The sequence below is a fragment of the Melanostigma gelatinosum genome, assembly GCF_949748355.1.
Source record: "Melanostigma gelatinosum genome assembly, chromosome: 1".
Classification (NCBI taxonomy): Eukaryota; Metazoa; Chordata; class Actinopteri; order Perciformes; family Zoarcidae; genus Melanostigma; species Melanostigma gelatinosum.
In genome coordinates, this window is record NC_136634.1 from 21637411 (window position 1) to 21653445 (window position 16035).

At 46.8% G+C, this 16035-nt stretch overlaps 1 protein-coding gene across 1 annotated transcript; it reads right to left on the reverse strand.

Annotated features, from left to right (window-relative positions):
* Window positions 1-889: 889 nt before the first annotated feature.
* Window positions 890-15869, reverse strand: st3gal2 (ST3 beta-galactoside alpha-2,3-sialyltransferase 2; the record flags this gene model as incomplete). Its single annotated transcript, XM_079277954.1, has 8 exons — window positions 890-1071; window positions 1762-1881; window positions 2409-2454; window positions 2719-2898; window positions 4715-4848; window positions 5311-5370; window positions 8834-9526; window positions 15822-15869. The coding sequence occupies 8 exons, from the start codon at window positions 15867-15869 to the stop codon at window positions 898-900; spliced, it is 1455 nt and encodes a 484-aa protein (XP_079134080.1). The 3' UTR covers window positions 890-897.
* Between the last annotated feature and the right edge of the window lie 166 nt (window positions 15870-16035).

The window sequence follows — 16035 nt, forward strand, 5'->3', positions numbered from 1 at the left end:
GTCTTACAAGCATCACCGTCAGACAAAGTCCTTGTGACAGTGAGAAGTGGAAAGTGAGGCTTGGCCACGTATGGGACTTGAGAAGATCAATTCTTTCTCAAGGAAGTCATGACCCAGCAGCCAGCACTCTGGCTTCTGACAGCTCCACAGTTTGTGTCCGTAGTGTCAATCTTGTCTGGAGGCCTACAGTGCAGTACAGTACAGTACCTTGTGCTTAGAAGGTGAAGAACTGTGAGTTTAAACACTATTTGTTTCTGTCAGACATCACACTGCTGTAGAACAGTCGTCTACTAGATGCCGACGGTGCAGTTTCTGTGGCCCTTTCAGTATGTCGCATACTGAACGTTTGTTTATGGGTGAGTGTTGGGCACTCATCCAAGGTGTGTCCAGAAGTGGGATATATATATCTGTCTCTCTCTCTGCGCTGTACACAGCCAATGTCGGTATTTGTGGTGATGGGTTGATGTTTCCTGCTGACAGGCCTTCACTCGTTTTTCACTCCTGAGTTGAAGCTGCCCCTGGAAAAAGATATGTGGTCCCTCTCTGGACATTAGTGGTATAACCTTAAAAACTAAGAGCCAATTACTCTCTAGTGAGCAGAACTACGTTTGGATCTACATGTTCCCTGCTCCTGGTTCCTCCATGTTCTCCAATCAGAGCCTCTTCTGGTGGGGCAAATTCTCCAATATAAGGGAAGTGAATGGAATAGCATTGTTTGGTACCATTTCGTGAACCGTTTCGTCTCTCCTTCTGTAAGCATTCGGTTTACTTCAACCTGGGAACCCAAACTGGTGCAGGTAAGGGAATGCGAGGATATCTAACACGTTCTAAGGAGCCTCTATAGTGTCTGTTGCAGTACCAGAATTGGAACGTTAGATATACAGGGTGATCTGCTGGTTATTTTCCCGGGAATACAGTGATCTTGCCGGCCTTGGCCAGCCGTTGGATGATCTGGGCTTCGTAGTCGGCGTCATGGACGCCGGTCTTCCTGAACTCTCCGGAGTAGCGGTTCTGTTCCCAGTAGTGGTGCCAATTTCCCCTGCTGTCTGCCCCGAAGCCAAACACATTCACCTAGAGGAGAGTCGAAGAGTGAGGGTTGGAAAACAAAGTGTGCGATTACAAATATGTCGAGTTGTACCAAGACCAGTATCCGAAATTCCTCCGATACAGCCTAAAATGCTGGATTGGGAATTGGCGAGTATGCGAGTCTATTTCATCGATCCAATATCACAATAATCATATCATATAATTTAGGTAACACAGGCACAACAACATGATTTACTCACTACCGGGTCCCTAGATCACTCGTTAGCTACTTCCATCAGAGATTTCGGACACAGTGTTTTTGTTCCCCAAGCTGATGATGGAAGTAGCTAACGAGTGTGCCGTCTCACGTCTTTCTCATCTCTGTTAGGAGTTGCATGTGTGGACTACCGAGCAGGCAGGTGATAGCGGAGAGTGTAACGTTAGCCAGAGCTAGCAAAATGTCAGCAAATTGGCAATATTTTACACTCATCCCACCAGTAAAAGTGCTGTTTTTAACCCATGGTATCGGATCGGTACTCGGTATCGGGACGATTCGCAAAATTCAGGTACGGCATTGGTATTCAGAAGGAAAAATTGTCTGAGAACATCTCTACAAATATGTGTCTGTTCAGGATAAATATGATGTAACAGATGGATGTGTCGTTCAGCATGATGCCAGAATGTACAGCATCTGCGTTGTGTTAAAAACAGAGAAAGAAAGAGCGAGAAACTGACCTCATCACAGACATGCAGGGCAAAGAACAGCACAAGCATGCCGGTGGAGGGGTAGCGCCCATGATGTCTGGTCCAGTGGTCGTGGATGTATTTAAAGAATGCTGGGTTGAAGATCTGGACCTGGGTGGTGGACAGAGACGCAGAGGATGGGACATAGTGTAATATACCATCTACCGGAAGTGAATTTCACCAAGAATCAAACCCAAACTGTATCAGCAGAAAGATATTCAGAAAGATCCACAAATTCAGATCTCAAGCTTTCACTCAGATTATTTATACAGTAAGTAAAAAAAAAAAAACACAGCCGCTGCACATTCAAGAGGTCCAACCGCACAAGAAAAGATCTTATAATGCTCTCCGAGATTGTGATTTTTTTTATTTCACGGATTAAAGAGCAAGCAGAAGATTATTTAAAACAAAGGCAAGGTCTGTAATCTAACTGTAAGCCCTCATCAACAATGGGGAGGGGATAATATAATTGCAGCAAAGCGGGGTCACTCTGTGTGTGTGTGTGTGTGTGTGTGTGTGTGTGTGTGTGTGTGTGTGTGTGTGTGTGTGTGGGGCTGCAAATGTCTATGTGTTGGCGTATTACTGCGAGTGTGTGAGAATGGCCAAAAGTAATTGCAATGGGCGTTGAGAATACACACCTTGTCTTTATCTACACGCAGGAACTGCTTCACAGGAGCGTAGGTGCTGAGGGAGAGACAGAGAGAAATGGATTCAACACATTCAATCCACACGATGTGATTGCTATGAATTCTGGATGATTGACAGATTGTTTCAGCCAGCAACTCTCTTCTCACAACTCTGTGTGTGTGTATGTAAAATGAAGTGTCTTTACCAAACTATACTTGTGTGTTTGTGTGCCTTAAGATCAAACGGTGGATGCACTCTCTCATGTGTGTTAATCCGTGTTCATGCATATTTGTATGTATGCGTGTGTGTGTCTGTTATTACAATCGAATCTGGCCGGTGGACAGCGCGCTGGTGATCCAGACGAGATCCAGCGTCTTAAAGGGAACCAGGACGAAGCTGACGTTGGTCGCCAGATTCTTGGCGCTCTCCGGGTACATGAAGTGGTGAGTGGTGTGGCTGCCGGCGTCTTCTTCGTAGCCCACCGTGGGGGCCAGGTTTATTCTGGGAGTGAGGGAGGGACAGCATAAGAGGTGTAAGTCTTCGTGCGAGCTTCAACTGTCGTCAAATAGGTGCACGTTTCACTTGATAGCAGTTTCTGATTGTTTTTGGAACCAACTTTTAAAAGAGTAGCTCAACATTTTAGAAATTAGAAGATCCCCAGTTTCATTTGAATGTGTTACACCTGAATTTGGCCACATGGGGGCAGCTGTAAAAACTGAAATGACATCGGTGTCTTAAATTGACGTGGGCAAAATGTTAACACATAACGGTTTATGCACACGTCTAGCAGACACGGACCAACATTTGCATGAATTTGAATTTGCCGGCCACCCAACAGATAAAAGTGCACAGTCACTCTCCTTCTTGCTCTGTCTCCTCCAACTGCTGAGGGAAATGTCTGGCTCTCAAAAACGATCCACTATGTTCACCAGCTAGTTGCTAACTTAACTTGCTAACTGTTTTGGGGCTGAGCAGGTAATGGAGAGCGGGTTTTTAGAGCTTTTTCACTGATGTGAAGGCCTCTTTGTTCGGTTCCTGTTGTTTGTGCTTTCCATCTCCAGGGCTGCAGACCTGCTTGAGTGTAATCAGTGGCATTGGACACACTGGTCTCTCCCTATATATACACAGTGTCACAGGAGTTCACAGGTAGGACCCAAACGCAAGACCACAGGAGACAGAAGTTAATGGAAACAGGTTTTATTTAGCCTGACTAAGACAGGAAGGTGTGGAGCCCGTGGTCCGACACCCGAGTGGCAGATCGACGGTGTGAGGCCCGTGGCTCGACACCGGAGGGCTGGCAGCTTGACGGCGTGTGTAGTCCGTGTAACACAAGGAGGGCAGAGGATGCCACGGGGTTGAAGCGGGTGAAAGACGGTACGACCTGACAACCCCAGACTGCAGGCCCAGAGTTTATATAGAGACAGGGGAATCATTAGTGGGACCTGAGTCTGGTGTGTCAGGCTGCAGGAGGTGATCGGCTGGAGTGTCCTCAGCTGTGCACATATGTCAGTGAACAAAACAGATGTTTTTTTTAGATAGCGGGAGTAAAAAGGCAGACAGAGAGGAGGAGGTGGGCGGTGGTGGTGAGTGGTGAGTGAGAATCCAACCACAGCAATGAGCTACTGTAACAGGAGACAGAATTTGGAGGCTGCCCACACAGGTCTGCTGAGAGTGCAATGCTAATGGATGCTAACGCTAATGTGCACAGAAACAAAAAAAACTCGTCATCCCTGCCGAAGCTTTCCTGCCACAAGCACACGCCCGCTGCAGGAAGCAACATATAGCTGTGTGTTCATGCCAACTGACAACAATCAGGCACTGTGATCCATCACTGCTGCACGAATAAAAAGCCCGGGGGGGGGGGGGTGGAGTTTGATTCAGACAAATGGATTTATGTGCCTCTCTGCGCGGGTGTGTACGTGAGAGGCACAATCTATAAGTTTCAGCTTCTTAGGACAGAGGTGGTAAAGCCCTCTGTGGTGACCTCACACGAGTCAGGTGACCTCTCGGTCAGCCGGTTCGGAGAGCTGAATAGAGGACGGCTTATGCTGAAGATTACATTTCGTATCAAGACACACATCTGCTTTCTGCTTCTTTGGAAATATTTGCACACACAATATTATTTGATGTAACTTTAATGGCACATACTGTGTAGTGTGATGTCACAGTGTGCTCTCCTCCTCCTCCTCCTCCTCCTCCTCCTCCTCCTCCTTTCTTCATCTCTCAGTCCTCATCTCTTTCCATATCTCATAGCCTCGCTCTGTCTAATGCGTCCGGCATCTGGTCTCTGTCCCTCCCGTCCATCCATCACCCTCACCTCATGATGTAGTTGTGTCCGTCGATGGTCGCCCCGTATTCGGCCCCGCGGAGGTTTCCGGAGTTCCCCACCACGGCGCAGCGCAGGCAGCGCCCTGGATCCCACGAGCCGTACGGCGACCTTCCAGGAATCACCTGCGAGAGGAGAGCCGTGATTGAATCAATCCGACTGCATTGAAACGGCACGGGAAATTAAATAGGGCACTAGAACAGCAAGAGACATATAAACGACCCAACCGGCAGCTAAGACCTGATTGTAAAAAAGTACATCATGCTCTCACTACTGGTGTGAATTCTTAAAGAGGCCCTCCATGAAAAATACATGGGGCCCTTATGCCCTTAAGGAGCGAGACTGAGTTATAGAAACATACTGCCTTATGTGAAAGAACTGCGCTGCTTTGAGTCGGAATGAACACAAAATTTTTTTTTTTTTAATCCAGATAAATTGAAAAAAGAATGAGCCATATCACTGATAAACCCTACCGTCTAATAAAGACAATCGTTACCCTCAGCCTTTGCCCAAGAGAGTGAAGTAATGACTTGGCTGATCTGAAAGTGCTGCGATAATGGAAAGGTGAATTAATAATGTAACAGTACCTGGAACAACCTCAGCAGCACCTGCTGGATGCTGTGGGGTTTAAACTGGGGCTGTAACATCTAGAGAGAAAGCAGACAAAGAGAAAGTGCGGTTAGCATGTGTGGTTTCTCCTCTGCAGACAAACTGGATGTGACAACAGATTTTATATTGAGTTATTTTTCCGTGTGTCCGTGGACTTGTGTATGCATGCAGTTGCCTGCATTCATGTGCGAATAAGCAGGTGCCTGTGTGTGTGTGTGTGTGTGTGTGTGTGTGTGTGTGTGTGTGTGTGTGTGTGTGTGTGTGTACGTATCTGCGTGTGTTCAGGTAACAGACATGTGTCAGACTGACAGGATGCAGTCAGACTGGGTGAGCTGTCTTCAGAGGAGCAGACGCGCTGCTCTCCACATGTCAAAAACAAGTTGAATTAAAAAAGTAAATAAAATGAAATAACAGATGTGAGTGGAAGAAGGGAGGAAAATTGTTACAAACAAAGCTAGAGGTATTTACTCCTTGTGTAAATATACGGTTTATTACACCTACAGAGACAGTACAGTCCCAAAGGGGCTTTGTGTCTTTCCAGGAAAGTTTACTTTTACACTGTCCGTCACCAACAACAGTGAGTCGTCCAAAGTACCCAGAGTTCTGCTCAGCGGGATTAACAAAAGTGACAGCAGAGACGACAACAGAGACGACAACAGGTCTCTCCTGTCGGGCTGAACCACAAGAATAAATAGAAGGTGGACAAAAAGAAAAAAGTTAAAGTCATGTGTTGAATTTAAAGAAGGGAGGAGCAAAAAAACTAAAAGCAACTGTGAAATGAGAGCGTTGAAAGAAAGACAAAGAGGGGAGGAAGAGGATGCTGTAGGTGATTTAGCCTTTAAGTACCTGAGAGGATAAGTAACACCATGAATGAATCTAACCCTCCAGCATTTGGGCCCAGCCCCGTTTGGAACAAGTGACATCCATTGCACATAATTAGCTTAGCTTTGTATTGTATTGCGAACTTGAGAAAACGGATGACGGATTAAAAAAATAAAAAACGAAATACGAAAAATACAGATTGGGCTGGCACCACCTACTGTGGATTAAGACCCCGACTTACTTCCAAAGACAAAGAGATGTCCGATAAAAAAAAAAAAAAACGTGATCCAATTTTGGTATCTGCCAAAACACACAGGCAATGCACATAATTTACATGCATGTAAAGAGAATGCACATTAGAAAACACACATTAGAAAAAAATCCCCCAAAACAAATAAAAGCATACACACACACACAAAAGTTCCATCAGGATATTGGCTGGTCCTCTCCTCTCCTCTGTATAAGCATCGTTTCAATTCTCTCTTTCCCCTTTTCTCCGACACAGCAATCTTCATTTTCCCACTCCTTTGTCGCCACTTCCTTTTCACCCACCATCGGCCTTAATTCGCTTTTCCCGACACAGATCTCCTTCGCTTACATTTTCCTTCACGCATCCTCTCTCCAGCAGTCTCCTTGGCCTCATGTCTAATTCCTTCTCTTTAATTTCCCTGGCTCCCTCTTTGTTCCTCCTCCTCGAGCCTTTCTTCATCTCTTCGTCTCTCTGGGACGCCTCTGCGCCACGCAGCTCATCAGTGCTGATCAGAGGCCCCTAAATCTGTATTTGTCCTCCACTTTTACTCTCTGTGACTTTGCTGCTCATGCCGTTACCCCTCTGCATTCTTCTCCCTATACCTCTCTTGTTTTTCCAACCTCCTTGATCCCTCCATCTTTTGCCTTCTTCTGCCTCTGTCTCTCCGCATGAAGCCAGAGCCAGCTTGGCACGCTGTACCGCTGTTGTTCAGAGGCTTCTATTTTTTGGCACACGTTTATTTTTTTTGGCAACCATGCCAAATGGCGTCTTGCTTCCTTTGTCTCAGCTGTCCTCGGACTCCTAAAGTATAAGCCTCCTGGCACCGACTTTCAAGTGAATACCACTTTTCTTCAAAAACGCTCAATGAAAATCCAAGTGAATCAAAGTGACGGTTAACTTAATCAACGGAGTTTGTTGATTGGACTCGGTATTTAAAAAAATGTCAAGTGGGTAACTGACTGGGGAGCGCTGACACGGCTACGTCTCCGTGTGCATCAGTGACGTCTGCCTCTCAAACCCTTTGCCAGGAAATATCATCTTATTGTGTCTTCTGATTCCCAACAGAAAGAGCTTGAACTCCTCTTCCCCCTTTACACCATTGTGTCCTAAAGTATAAGACTATAAGCCAAATAAAGGCCTGGTTCTCTTTGCCACTGTTGAAGATAAAGTCGACAGGTATACCGTCACTAAATGTGGTAATAACTCCCAAAGTTGCTGCACTCTTTCAGCAACGTTGTCCATTTGTCCAAGACCTGTGTGGGAAAATTCAAAGTTGAAAACGTAAAACATCTCAAATTTGTTCAAACCCACTAACAGCTCAAAAAGCTTTGGAGTGACACGATGCGTTCATGGCCAGCATATTTTGAGGAGAAGAAAATAAAGTTCTGTGGAGTTGTTATTTGCATTGAGGCAACATGAAAGTACCAGATGGCTCTGTGCAGTTGGATGTGATGGTCTTTCCGATACGGAGTGATAGAAAGGCATCCCTCACGAGAAAGCACAAGGTCAAAAACAGAGAAACTAATATGTCTGCTGAGGCCAGTGAGTTCCTCTTGCTTGATATGGCCCCGTACCATTCTTCTGTTCGTTCTCTAGTTCCTTTCATTGTTTTATTCTACATGTTGTATATTCTTATTTTCCTCTTCTCCTTCCTCTCTGTATCTCTATTTCATTTTCCTACCGTCCATGTTTCCCCTTCACTTTGCTTTGCTCGGTACGTGATCTCTCCTATTGCTTTCCAATCAGAACCAATCTCATTTATGTCTCCTTCTTTGTCTCCCCCGGTTCGTCGCCTCCCTGTTGCAGTGTGACCTAATAACTTGGCAGCTGTTCGCATGTGTTTGCAGTTCTCTGCCATGTCAGAGCTGGACTGAGGGTACAGCTGCGAAACGGGAATAGAGACCGGACATTAACACTCGAGTGGACATACGCAGGCACGAAGACCAACACACACACACACACACACTGAGAATGGGGTTTTAAAGCGAGGTTGTGCTTCCTGTCTCTCTGAAGACGTTGTTCATTTCAGTTTTTCAGACACTACTCAGTCATGGTTTACGCCCGGGGGCCAACCATGTCGTGAGACAGTAACATACAACTGGCATGAGGAGCATGTAGTACTACTTGTAAGAGGGGATTGGTTGGCTCAGTGACGAGGGAGGATGAAGAGGATGGAGAGAAATCTGCGATGATGATGCATTACTCCCAACATAGTGGGAGTAATGCATCATCATCTAATATTCCATGCAACTGACTTCCCAACCTTTGCCATACAAATGGAAAGTGTTTGATGGTGCCGTATGCAAAAAAATGGAATGAAGTAATCGGCATAATACTTCTAAAATAAGTGGAAGCTGCAGCCCTACTTGTCACCACGCATAATTGTGTCACAACTCGATCATGTAAAGTGAATTGATATTGGTACTTACCACCCACCAGTAGTAGACATCAGAGGGCAGCTGGATGTTGTCTCTGGTCCAAACAGGCGAGATATCCGGGTCGTAGTTCTCATCGAACCAATCGGAAACGCCGGGGTCTCCGACGCAGCGCGGGCAGGCACATCTCTTCGGCTGCGACGTCTCGGGCAGCGTCAGCCTGTGCGCGCCCACGTAGCTGGGCACTAGCTTCACCCGCCTCGACTCCTCCCACCCGGGCGGCTCCAGGTAGTTGAAGCCGACGCCCCCGCGGAGCGAGACGGAGAAGAAGAGGGATGTGAGGAAGACGAGAACCAGCGAGCCGAGGAGGACCCAGACCCTGCGGGAACATCTCGCCTTGCTTCCTTTCTCCGCCCCGCCTCCTACCACAGAGCTACCGCCGCCTCCAGCCGCCTGGACCGTCCCTCCGCTCAGCCAAGGCCTGAGCTCGGCGAGTCTGGGGGCTCCCCTGGAAGGACCCCCACCCCAGGAGCCCCAGCCCCAGCGCCTTTCCCGGTGCGGGGTGGAGGACGGGATGCGGCCCCCCCACGGCCATGCTCCAACCCCTGGGCCTGCCACTGTCCACAGCCCACCACCACCACCCCCTGCGCTGCCGCCTCCACGCAACGACCCCCAAGGCCTGGTCAGCGTGATCGGGACGACCCCCCGGCTAACACTTTGGACCACAAGGCCACTCGCTATATCAGACTAGTAAAATCACACACATGCAATCTGGCGGAGGACGATATGTCGGAGTCAATTTGTCTCACAGTCAAGCTGTGCGCTCAGCGACGCTCCTACGCTTTCCGTCTCCCGCTAGAGATTCTCTGCCTCTCTCGTTTCACAGGTCTGAGCTTGTCTCACTACAGGCACACACTCCCTCCCTCTCCACTTTATAACTTTCCCCTCCCTGGCTTCCACTGCCTTGACGTGCGCCTCTCTCTTTCCCCTCCTGCTTTCCTTTTTGGGGATTAACTGCGGTGTCCATCTTCAGTGAAACCCAGTGCACGATGCGGCCAGATGCAGCAGGTCCTTCTCGCTTTGTCTGCCATCTGTGTGAATACTGAGCTCGGGCTCCAGCGCTCTGCCTTCTCTCCTCTTCTGTCTCTCTCTCTTCTCTCTCTCTCGTTGCACTGAAGCGACGTCGCCAAAGAAAGCTGGCAGACTAGTTGAGAGCAGCGGAGAGAGGGAGGGAAGATGGGAGGAGTGGTGGAAGGGGAGGAGGTCTAGCCTGAAGGGTGTTCCATCATGTCTCTAGTCATCCTAGACCGGAAAAGAAAAATACCTCTCTTCTTCTACTCTTTCCTCCTTCGCCCCTCGGTTGCTCCGTTATCTGCCGTTCTCTCAGTGTTGTCTCTTCTGTTTTTTTACCCTACTTACAGCTTTTCTCTCTCCCGGGTCTCTCTCTGTCTCAAGGTCTCTCCTCTTTTCACCCTCTGTCAGTCCATTGTCTGTGTTTCACTGAGGCTCTGAGAGCTACTTGGTATAAAAGAAACTCCGTTGTGTAGAGTTTAAAGTGCTCGTCTGATGCCGTTCTTCAGACACAAAGTTTTAAAGAGTTGGAATCAAAAAGCTTCAACTCTTTGTGATGAATTATGAAATGTGATAACAAAAGAAAATATCAACTCACTCATAGAGTTGCATGAGATTTTGTGACGCTGTTCCAATTAGTGTACAGCATTCGCCACCATCACCTTCTAGATGTCAGTCCTGTAGTTGAGGGCTTGTGCCAAACCTCGCTGAGAAGTCCTTGTATTGCTCCACTCTGTACCCAGAGAGATAGAAGAAAAAACAAAGATAACGGCAACAAAAAAAAACTTTGTAAGAAGTAATCAAAGCATCCCAAGCGGATTGTCTGACGTTCGGAAAAGCTTTTTATGACGATGGTTCATCCGGCGACGAAGCTGTGCTAAGGAAAAGGGGAAAGTGGTGGATGGAGCGATGTGCAAAGGCTGCAATGAAAAAAGAAAAAAAAAGACAAAACCAATCAGCCCCAAATCTCATCCTCTTTCCAGCTGGCTTTGCGAGGGCGACGGGAGGAAGGGTGGGGGCAGCATCTGTCCTGCATCCCAGAGGGTGTGTGTGTGTGTGTGTGTGTGTGTGTGAGCACGTCTTTGTGTCAGCGATTGAATGTGTGTACTTTGTTGAGTCAGGTAAGCACACCGTCTGCCAGTTGCACTAATTTAATTGTGTTCTACAGCTGTGTGTGTGCGTGTGTGCACGTGGCAGTGTAACTTTCATGAGACTGGTGAGCTTGAGGTGAGTGCTGCTTAGCTCTAATCTGCTCAACTGTAATCCGAGGGTAAAACCCCTTATGGTGCCCGCTTTATGCCAGCTGTCTGCCCATGTTCATCTTACGGCAAATAAACACCTTCACTCACCTGCACACACGCACGGTTGTCTTTCTGCTGCAATAACACCTACTTCTGATGTGTGTGTGTGTGTGTGTGTGTGTGTGTGTGTGTGTGTGTGTGTGTGTGTGGACCCCTAAGGCACAAACCACTGCTCCCAGTAAGGCTTTCTTTCTTTTTTTCTTTTCTATGTCATGATCAAATGACTGTGTGTTTGTGTGTCGTTGATGGATTTCTCGCCCGAAGTCCGGTAAACCTGTAGACAGAGAGAGAGAGAGAGAGAGAGAGAGAGAGAGAGAGATGTAAGACCTTATTGACCATATTGACATCTTTAATTCTCCTCTCCTTCTTCACTTTGATCTTCTTCCTCTTTCTTTTGTTCTCATTTCCTCTTTTCCCCCTCAGGTGTTTCAATTGCACCTGTTCTATTTACACATTTCTGAATCTTCTTTTCCTCCTTTACTCCTCTGGCTCAGTTTCTCTTTGACTGTGTCCATCACTAGGGACGAGGGTACACGGAGCACGTTTCTGCTCTGTGTCTGCCGGTCGGTACTGAAGGCAGAAATACACTGAATTGGGAATATTGAGGTACACTGACAGGATACGGTTGAGCGAGTCGGGGCAGAATACTGAGCAGAGAAACATGCTGCTGTGTCTATCGCTGCTGTTCCAGATGATCACGCATCTGAGGGGCATATTTGCTTAAAAAAAAACACTACAAAATGCCATCAGGTTGCAAAATGTTGCGTCACCGCGGTGTTTTAATGTAGCGAGGTATTCATTGATTTTCTGCTGCTGAACTTGGAACATTGGTTGTGGGACCAAACATGTTTGTGTGTGTGCGTCACACAAGAACAAAGCTGTGTGTGAGGAAATGTGACTTCAGTCGCCAAATGTCATCGGCTCAATAAAAAAAGTCAGTGATTGAATATGATGAGGCAAATCAATGTGGGTATTTGTGGTGAAACGTTGAGACTCCTTTGACTAGATTGTTGCTGAGAACAGATGAAGATGATTGAACAGACGTACTTAATAAGTGTTTCTGTCTCTCGGCAGAAAGATTATTTGCAACTATTTACATGAAAGACTGCTGCTGCTTTGGGTCCTTTGTCAGTCCAAAATGCAAAAGATGTAAGCGAGCGTTGAGCAGAGAGAACAAGCACTCCACAAGAAGTCCACTTTGGCTTTGGGGAATTTGGATGGACAATTTTTTTCAAATTATTTTTTGACATTAGGTAGTCACGACCAAAGCAATTTGACGAGTAAATATCTTTGTGTGCTGTTCTCAGTCAAACAACGATGAGTTGGGTACAGACGTCTGTGTCCCCTCCCCCTATGGGGATCACATTACATTACCAAGACAGTCTGCCGCTCTTTCTTGCCACCAACCTCAAGAATCAACAATGATTTTCCTCCACTACTCTATTTTTGAGGCATCGCCATGGCAGCCAGCACGAGCTGCAGCGTTGTTACGGCAACAAAAACCTCAGAAAGCCCAACCTTGACCCTTCTGATCCATGCTGGAGAAGTGGGACGGACTATAGCGTCCCTCGAGTTGACATATATCTTCCTCTTTATGTTCTATTCCTATAATTGCTGTATATATACACATCACTCCTTCCCTGACGGAGAGTTGCACACATGTACACCTGGAGCCACAGTCCTGGCTGTCCTGGTGGTTTTTCATAACTTTACTGTTGTCACTGGACGTCAGCCGGCTGTAAAAGTGACAAACAGCCACATGCACACGAACGAACGCACATGCAAAAGCTGACAAGAGCTTGTGACGCTACGACAGCTGCATTCTGGATCCTAACAAGCTGCAGGTTTACAATGTGAACTTTAGCCAGTTGCTTATTCTACATGTTACACTGAAACAGCTTGTTAGCATTCCTTCTGTTGTTTCGCTGAAGCCAATGGGGTACATATTATTTGAGCACAATGCCCGCCGCCTCTGTTCCTTTTGGTTTTAATAAGAAATGCTCCCCATTGGATTCTCTATCATTTGTTCCAGAGCGAAGGACAAAAGCAGATAATTGTTAACTGTGGCAGCAGTCAAGGGAAACAGCTGTCGGTATTTTTCCACCGTATCTCCCAGTGTTATCCACAATGTCCTTCAGGTTCCACACAGCTGTCAATGAAATCTTCTGTTAAAATGATTCGTCTCATCCCCGAATACAATTTATACATCTTGGGAGCATCCCCATGCATCCTGCTTTCAGGCACTCGTTGGGCACTTCCAGCCGCAGTTCGCTCAAGATTGCTGCAGAACAATGAGTAGCAGCTTTACTGACGCTGACAACCTGCCCTGGGGAGACTGACGGTTCTGCTCCAGGTCTGAAGGCCAAGAAGCCAAATAATAAACGAGTGTGAAGAGGGTTTTGTTGACACGATGGGAAATCGTTCAGATAGGGGAGGGCCAATGTATTAATATAGAACACGTCCTCCACCTGTTAATGTCAACGAATCCCATTAAGAGACTAAAACCAACATGAGTTGGTCCCACTAACGAGCATCGCCTGTGTTGCCTAAGACCGACATAAATTATATCTTTGTGCCACAGAGCTCCATTGTTGTCCAACAGGACAAAGGCCGCGTTCAGCCCTCTCATTCATCTGAATGAGGCCAGTCCGGCGGTGCAGTGGGGGGGGGGGGGCACCAATGCAGGGGGCACCGGCAGATATTTTCCCTCTTTTCTCCGACGCGGTATAACCAGGTAAATAAAATGAACGAATGTATCGTGTAGTAACATCTGCAGAAACGAATTAACATCCCGTGAAAACACTGAGAAGAAATGAAAGAAATTACCAACTTGGACAATTCCAACTTCCTGTTCTTACTCGCCTGGAGATGCTCGGTGACCAACAAAGCAATTAGCTGCTTTAGCCAGCCTGTATGTCTGGGTGCATACCTCTTCCAGGTTTAATTACCATCTTTAGTTCCTTTAATCACTCGCCGTAACTGTTGTTGTCACTGAGCACGCTGTTGCCGGCCTGCCATTAACCTGCGTGGATGAGCCAAATCCTGTTCTCAGTCGAGTCGTATTTTTCTCCATAGCCTGTCTTGTTTCCTCTCATCATCACAGTTTAAAAACAACAAGGCGTCAGAATAATTCTGCAGGAGAAACATCTGTTAGCAGCTGTTATTGTGGTACAGACCATTTTTATTTACTTTGTCCATCCACCCTTCCATAATCCACCCACTGATTCCTCTCTCTGCTACGGTCACCATTTGTTTCTGAATTTCCTACTCCCCTCATTCATCCGCATCTCCTCCGGTCACGACTATAACTCAAGTGTGTTTATGACGATGACAGATCGATGCCGACATTACAGGTGCATGACGTCCAGTGTGGCACATCCCCCACCACATATGATGGCTCCATCCCTCCTATCTCTGCCGTCCATCTTCTAAGTAGAAGCATCCGTCACAAGCAGTTGATCTCATTTATTTCCTTTAAGGGTTCAAACAGGCTTTAATAATTCTGCATCACTTGCTTGCTTCGAATGTTTCCCCCTTAACCTCGCTGTCTCGTTTGTCATTGTTTTTCACCGTTCCCCTCCACCACCCCTCCCTCTCTCTCTTTCCATTTCGATCACCGCTGCGGATGGCGCGAGTCAGAAACAATAAAATGGAGCCATTTTGGTTGTTGCAGGTGCCCAATATACCTCTGCCCTGGCTGTGTGTAGCGTTTGGCAATAACAACGCTTCACTGCAATTTCACAAACCAGAGGCCACCTTCACCGTCAACATGAATGAAGGAAGTAGGTTTCAATGGCCGATTGTAGTAAAACTCTATTTATGTCATGGAATCCTCTCTTATTCACCCTGCCTGCAGTTAGAGAGAAGCTGGTGGAATATTGAGACTGTAAACATCGTTATTTTGTGCACATTCTGTCTGTCTGAACTTCACCTGTCCATCCTCACTGCAGCTAAGATCAGTAACAGTGTAAGGATGACCCCACGGCTGCTGCTGAGCAACGCTTTTGTCACTTAATAACACCTTCTATTCTCTTTTCCTATCACAGTGCATACATACACCCTGCAGCTTCAATACACTGAGCCTGGATGACACACAAACACAGTATGGATACTATACATGATATTTTCTTTGGTAAACTTGGTCTTCCTCATGTTTGCTGGTTTAAGAGACTGCATTAACCATATATATATTTCTTTAAAGTCATCTGGGTGATGAAAGTGGCACAGCAAGAGGACTACTCCCAGGGCTAGGTGGTGACCTACTGTGCCTGGCGAGCTAACCAAGAACACTCTAGCCAGCCTAGTCAAAGTCCACCAAGGTTGTACAAAATGTCTACGTGGCAAATCCATCAATCGCAGTAAATATACTGGAATACATTGATTTTGCTGTGAAATTCCACTGATTTAAATGTCATGGAATCATGGCCTTTACTCTTTATATAGTCCGACTACTTTGCATCCTTTCATTCGTAAACGTTTGCATAAAACCTAGGTAGAAAAGGGTAGAAAAATCCCGCAAACATACCAAGAAAAAAAAAAAAAGCCTGTCACACTTCAATGTGAGGGGGGGGATGCCGCCCCCTTGTTAGCTAAAAGCAGCGGCGACAGAGTAGCGGCGACAGAGTAGCGGCGACAGAGCAGGAGCAACAGAGCACAGAGCAGCACATCACCAGCCTGTAGTGTGGTGTGAACTGCAGCTGAGACAGCGTGGAGGCCATCGGATCACACACACCTCCACGCCTTTCACTCGCCTACCTACATACATTTGTTTGTTTGTTTTTGTGAGAACTTCTGAGCAGAGCTATCACCTTTTCCCTCTCATTTCAGATAAACCGGAAGCAGGAACTTCCAACATGGCCACTTGGCCAGGTCTGTGTGGAGACT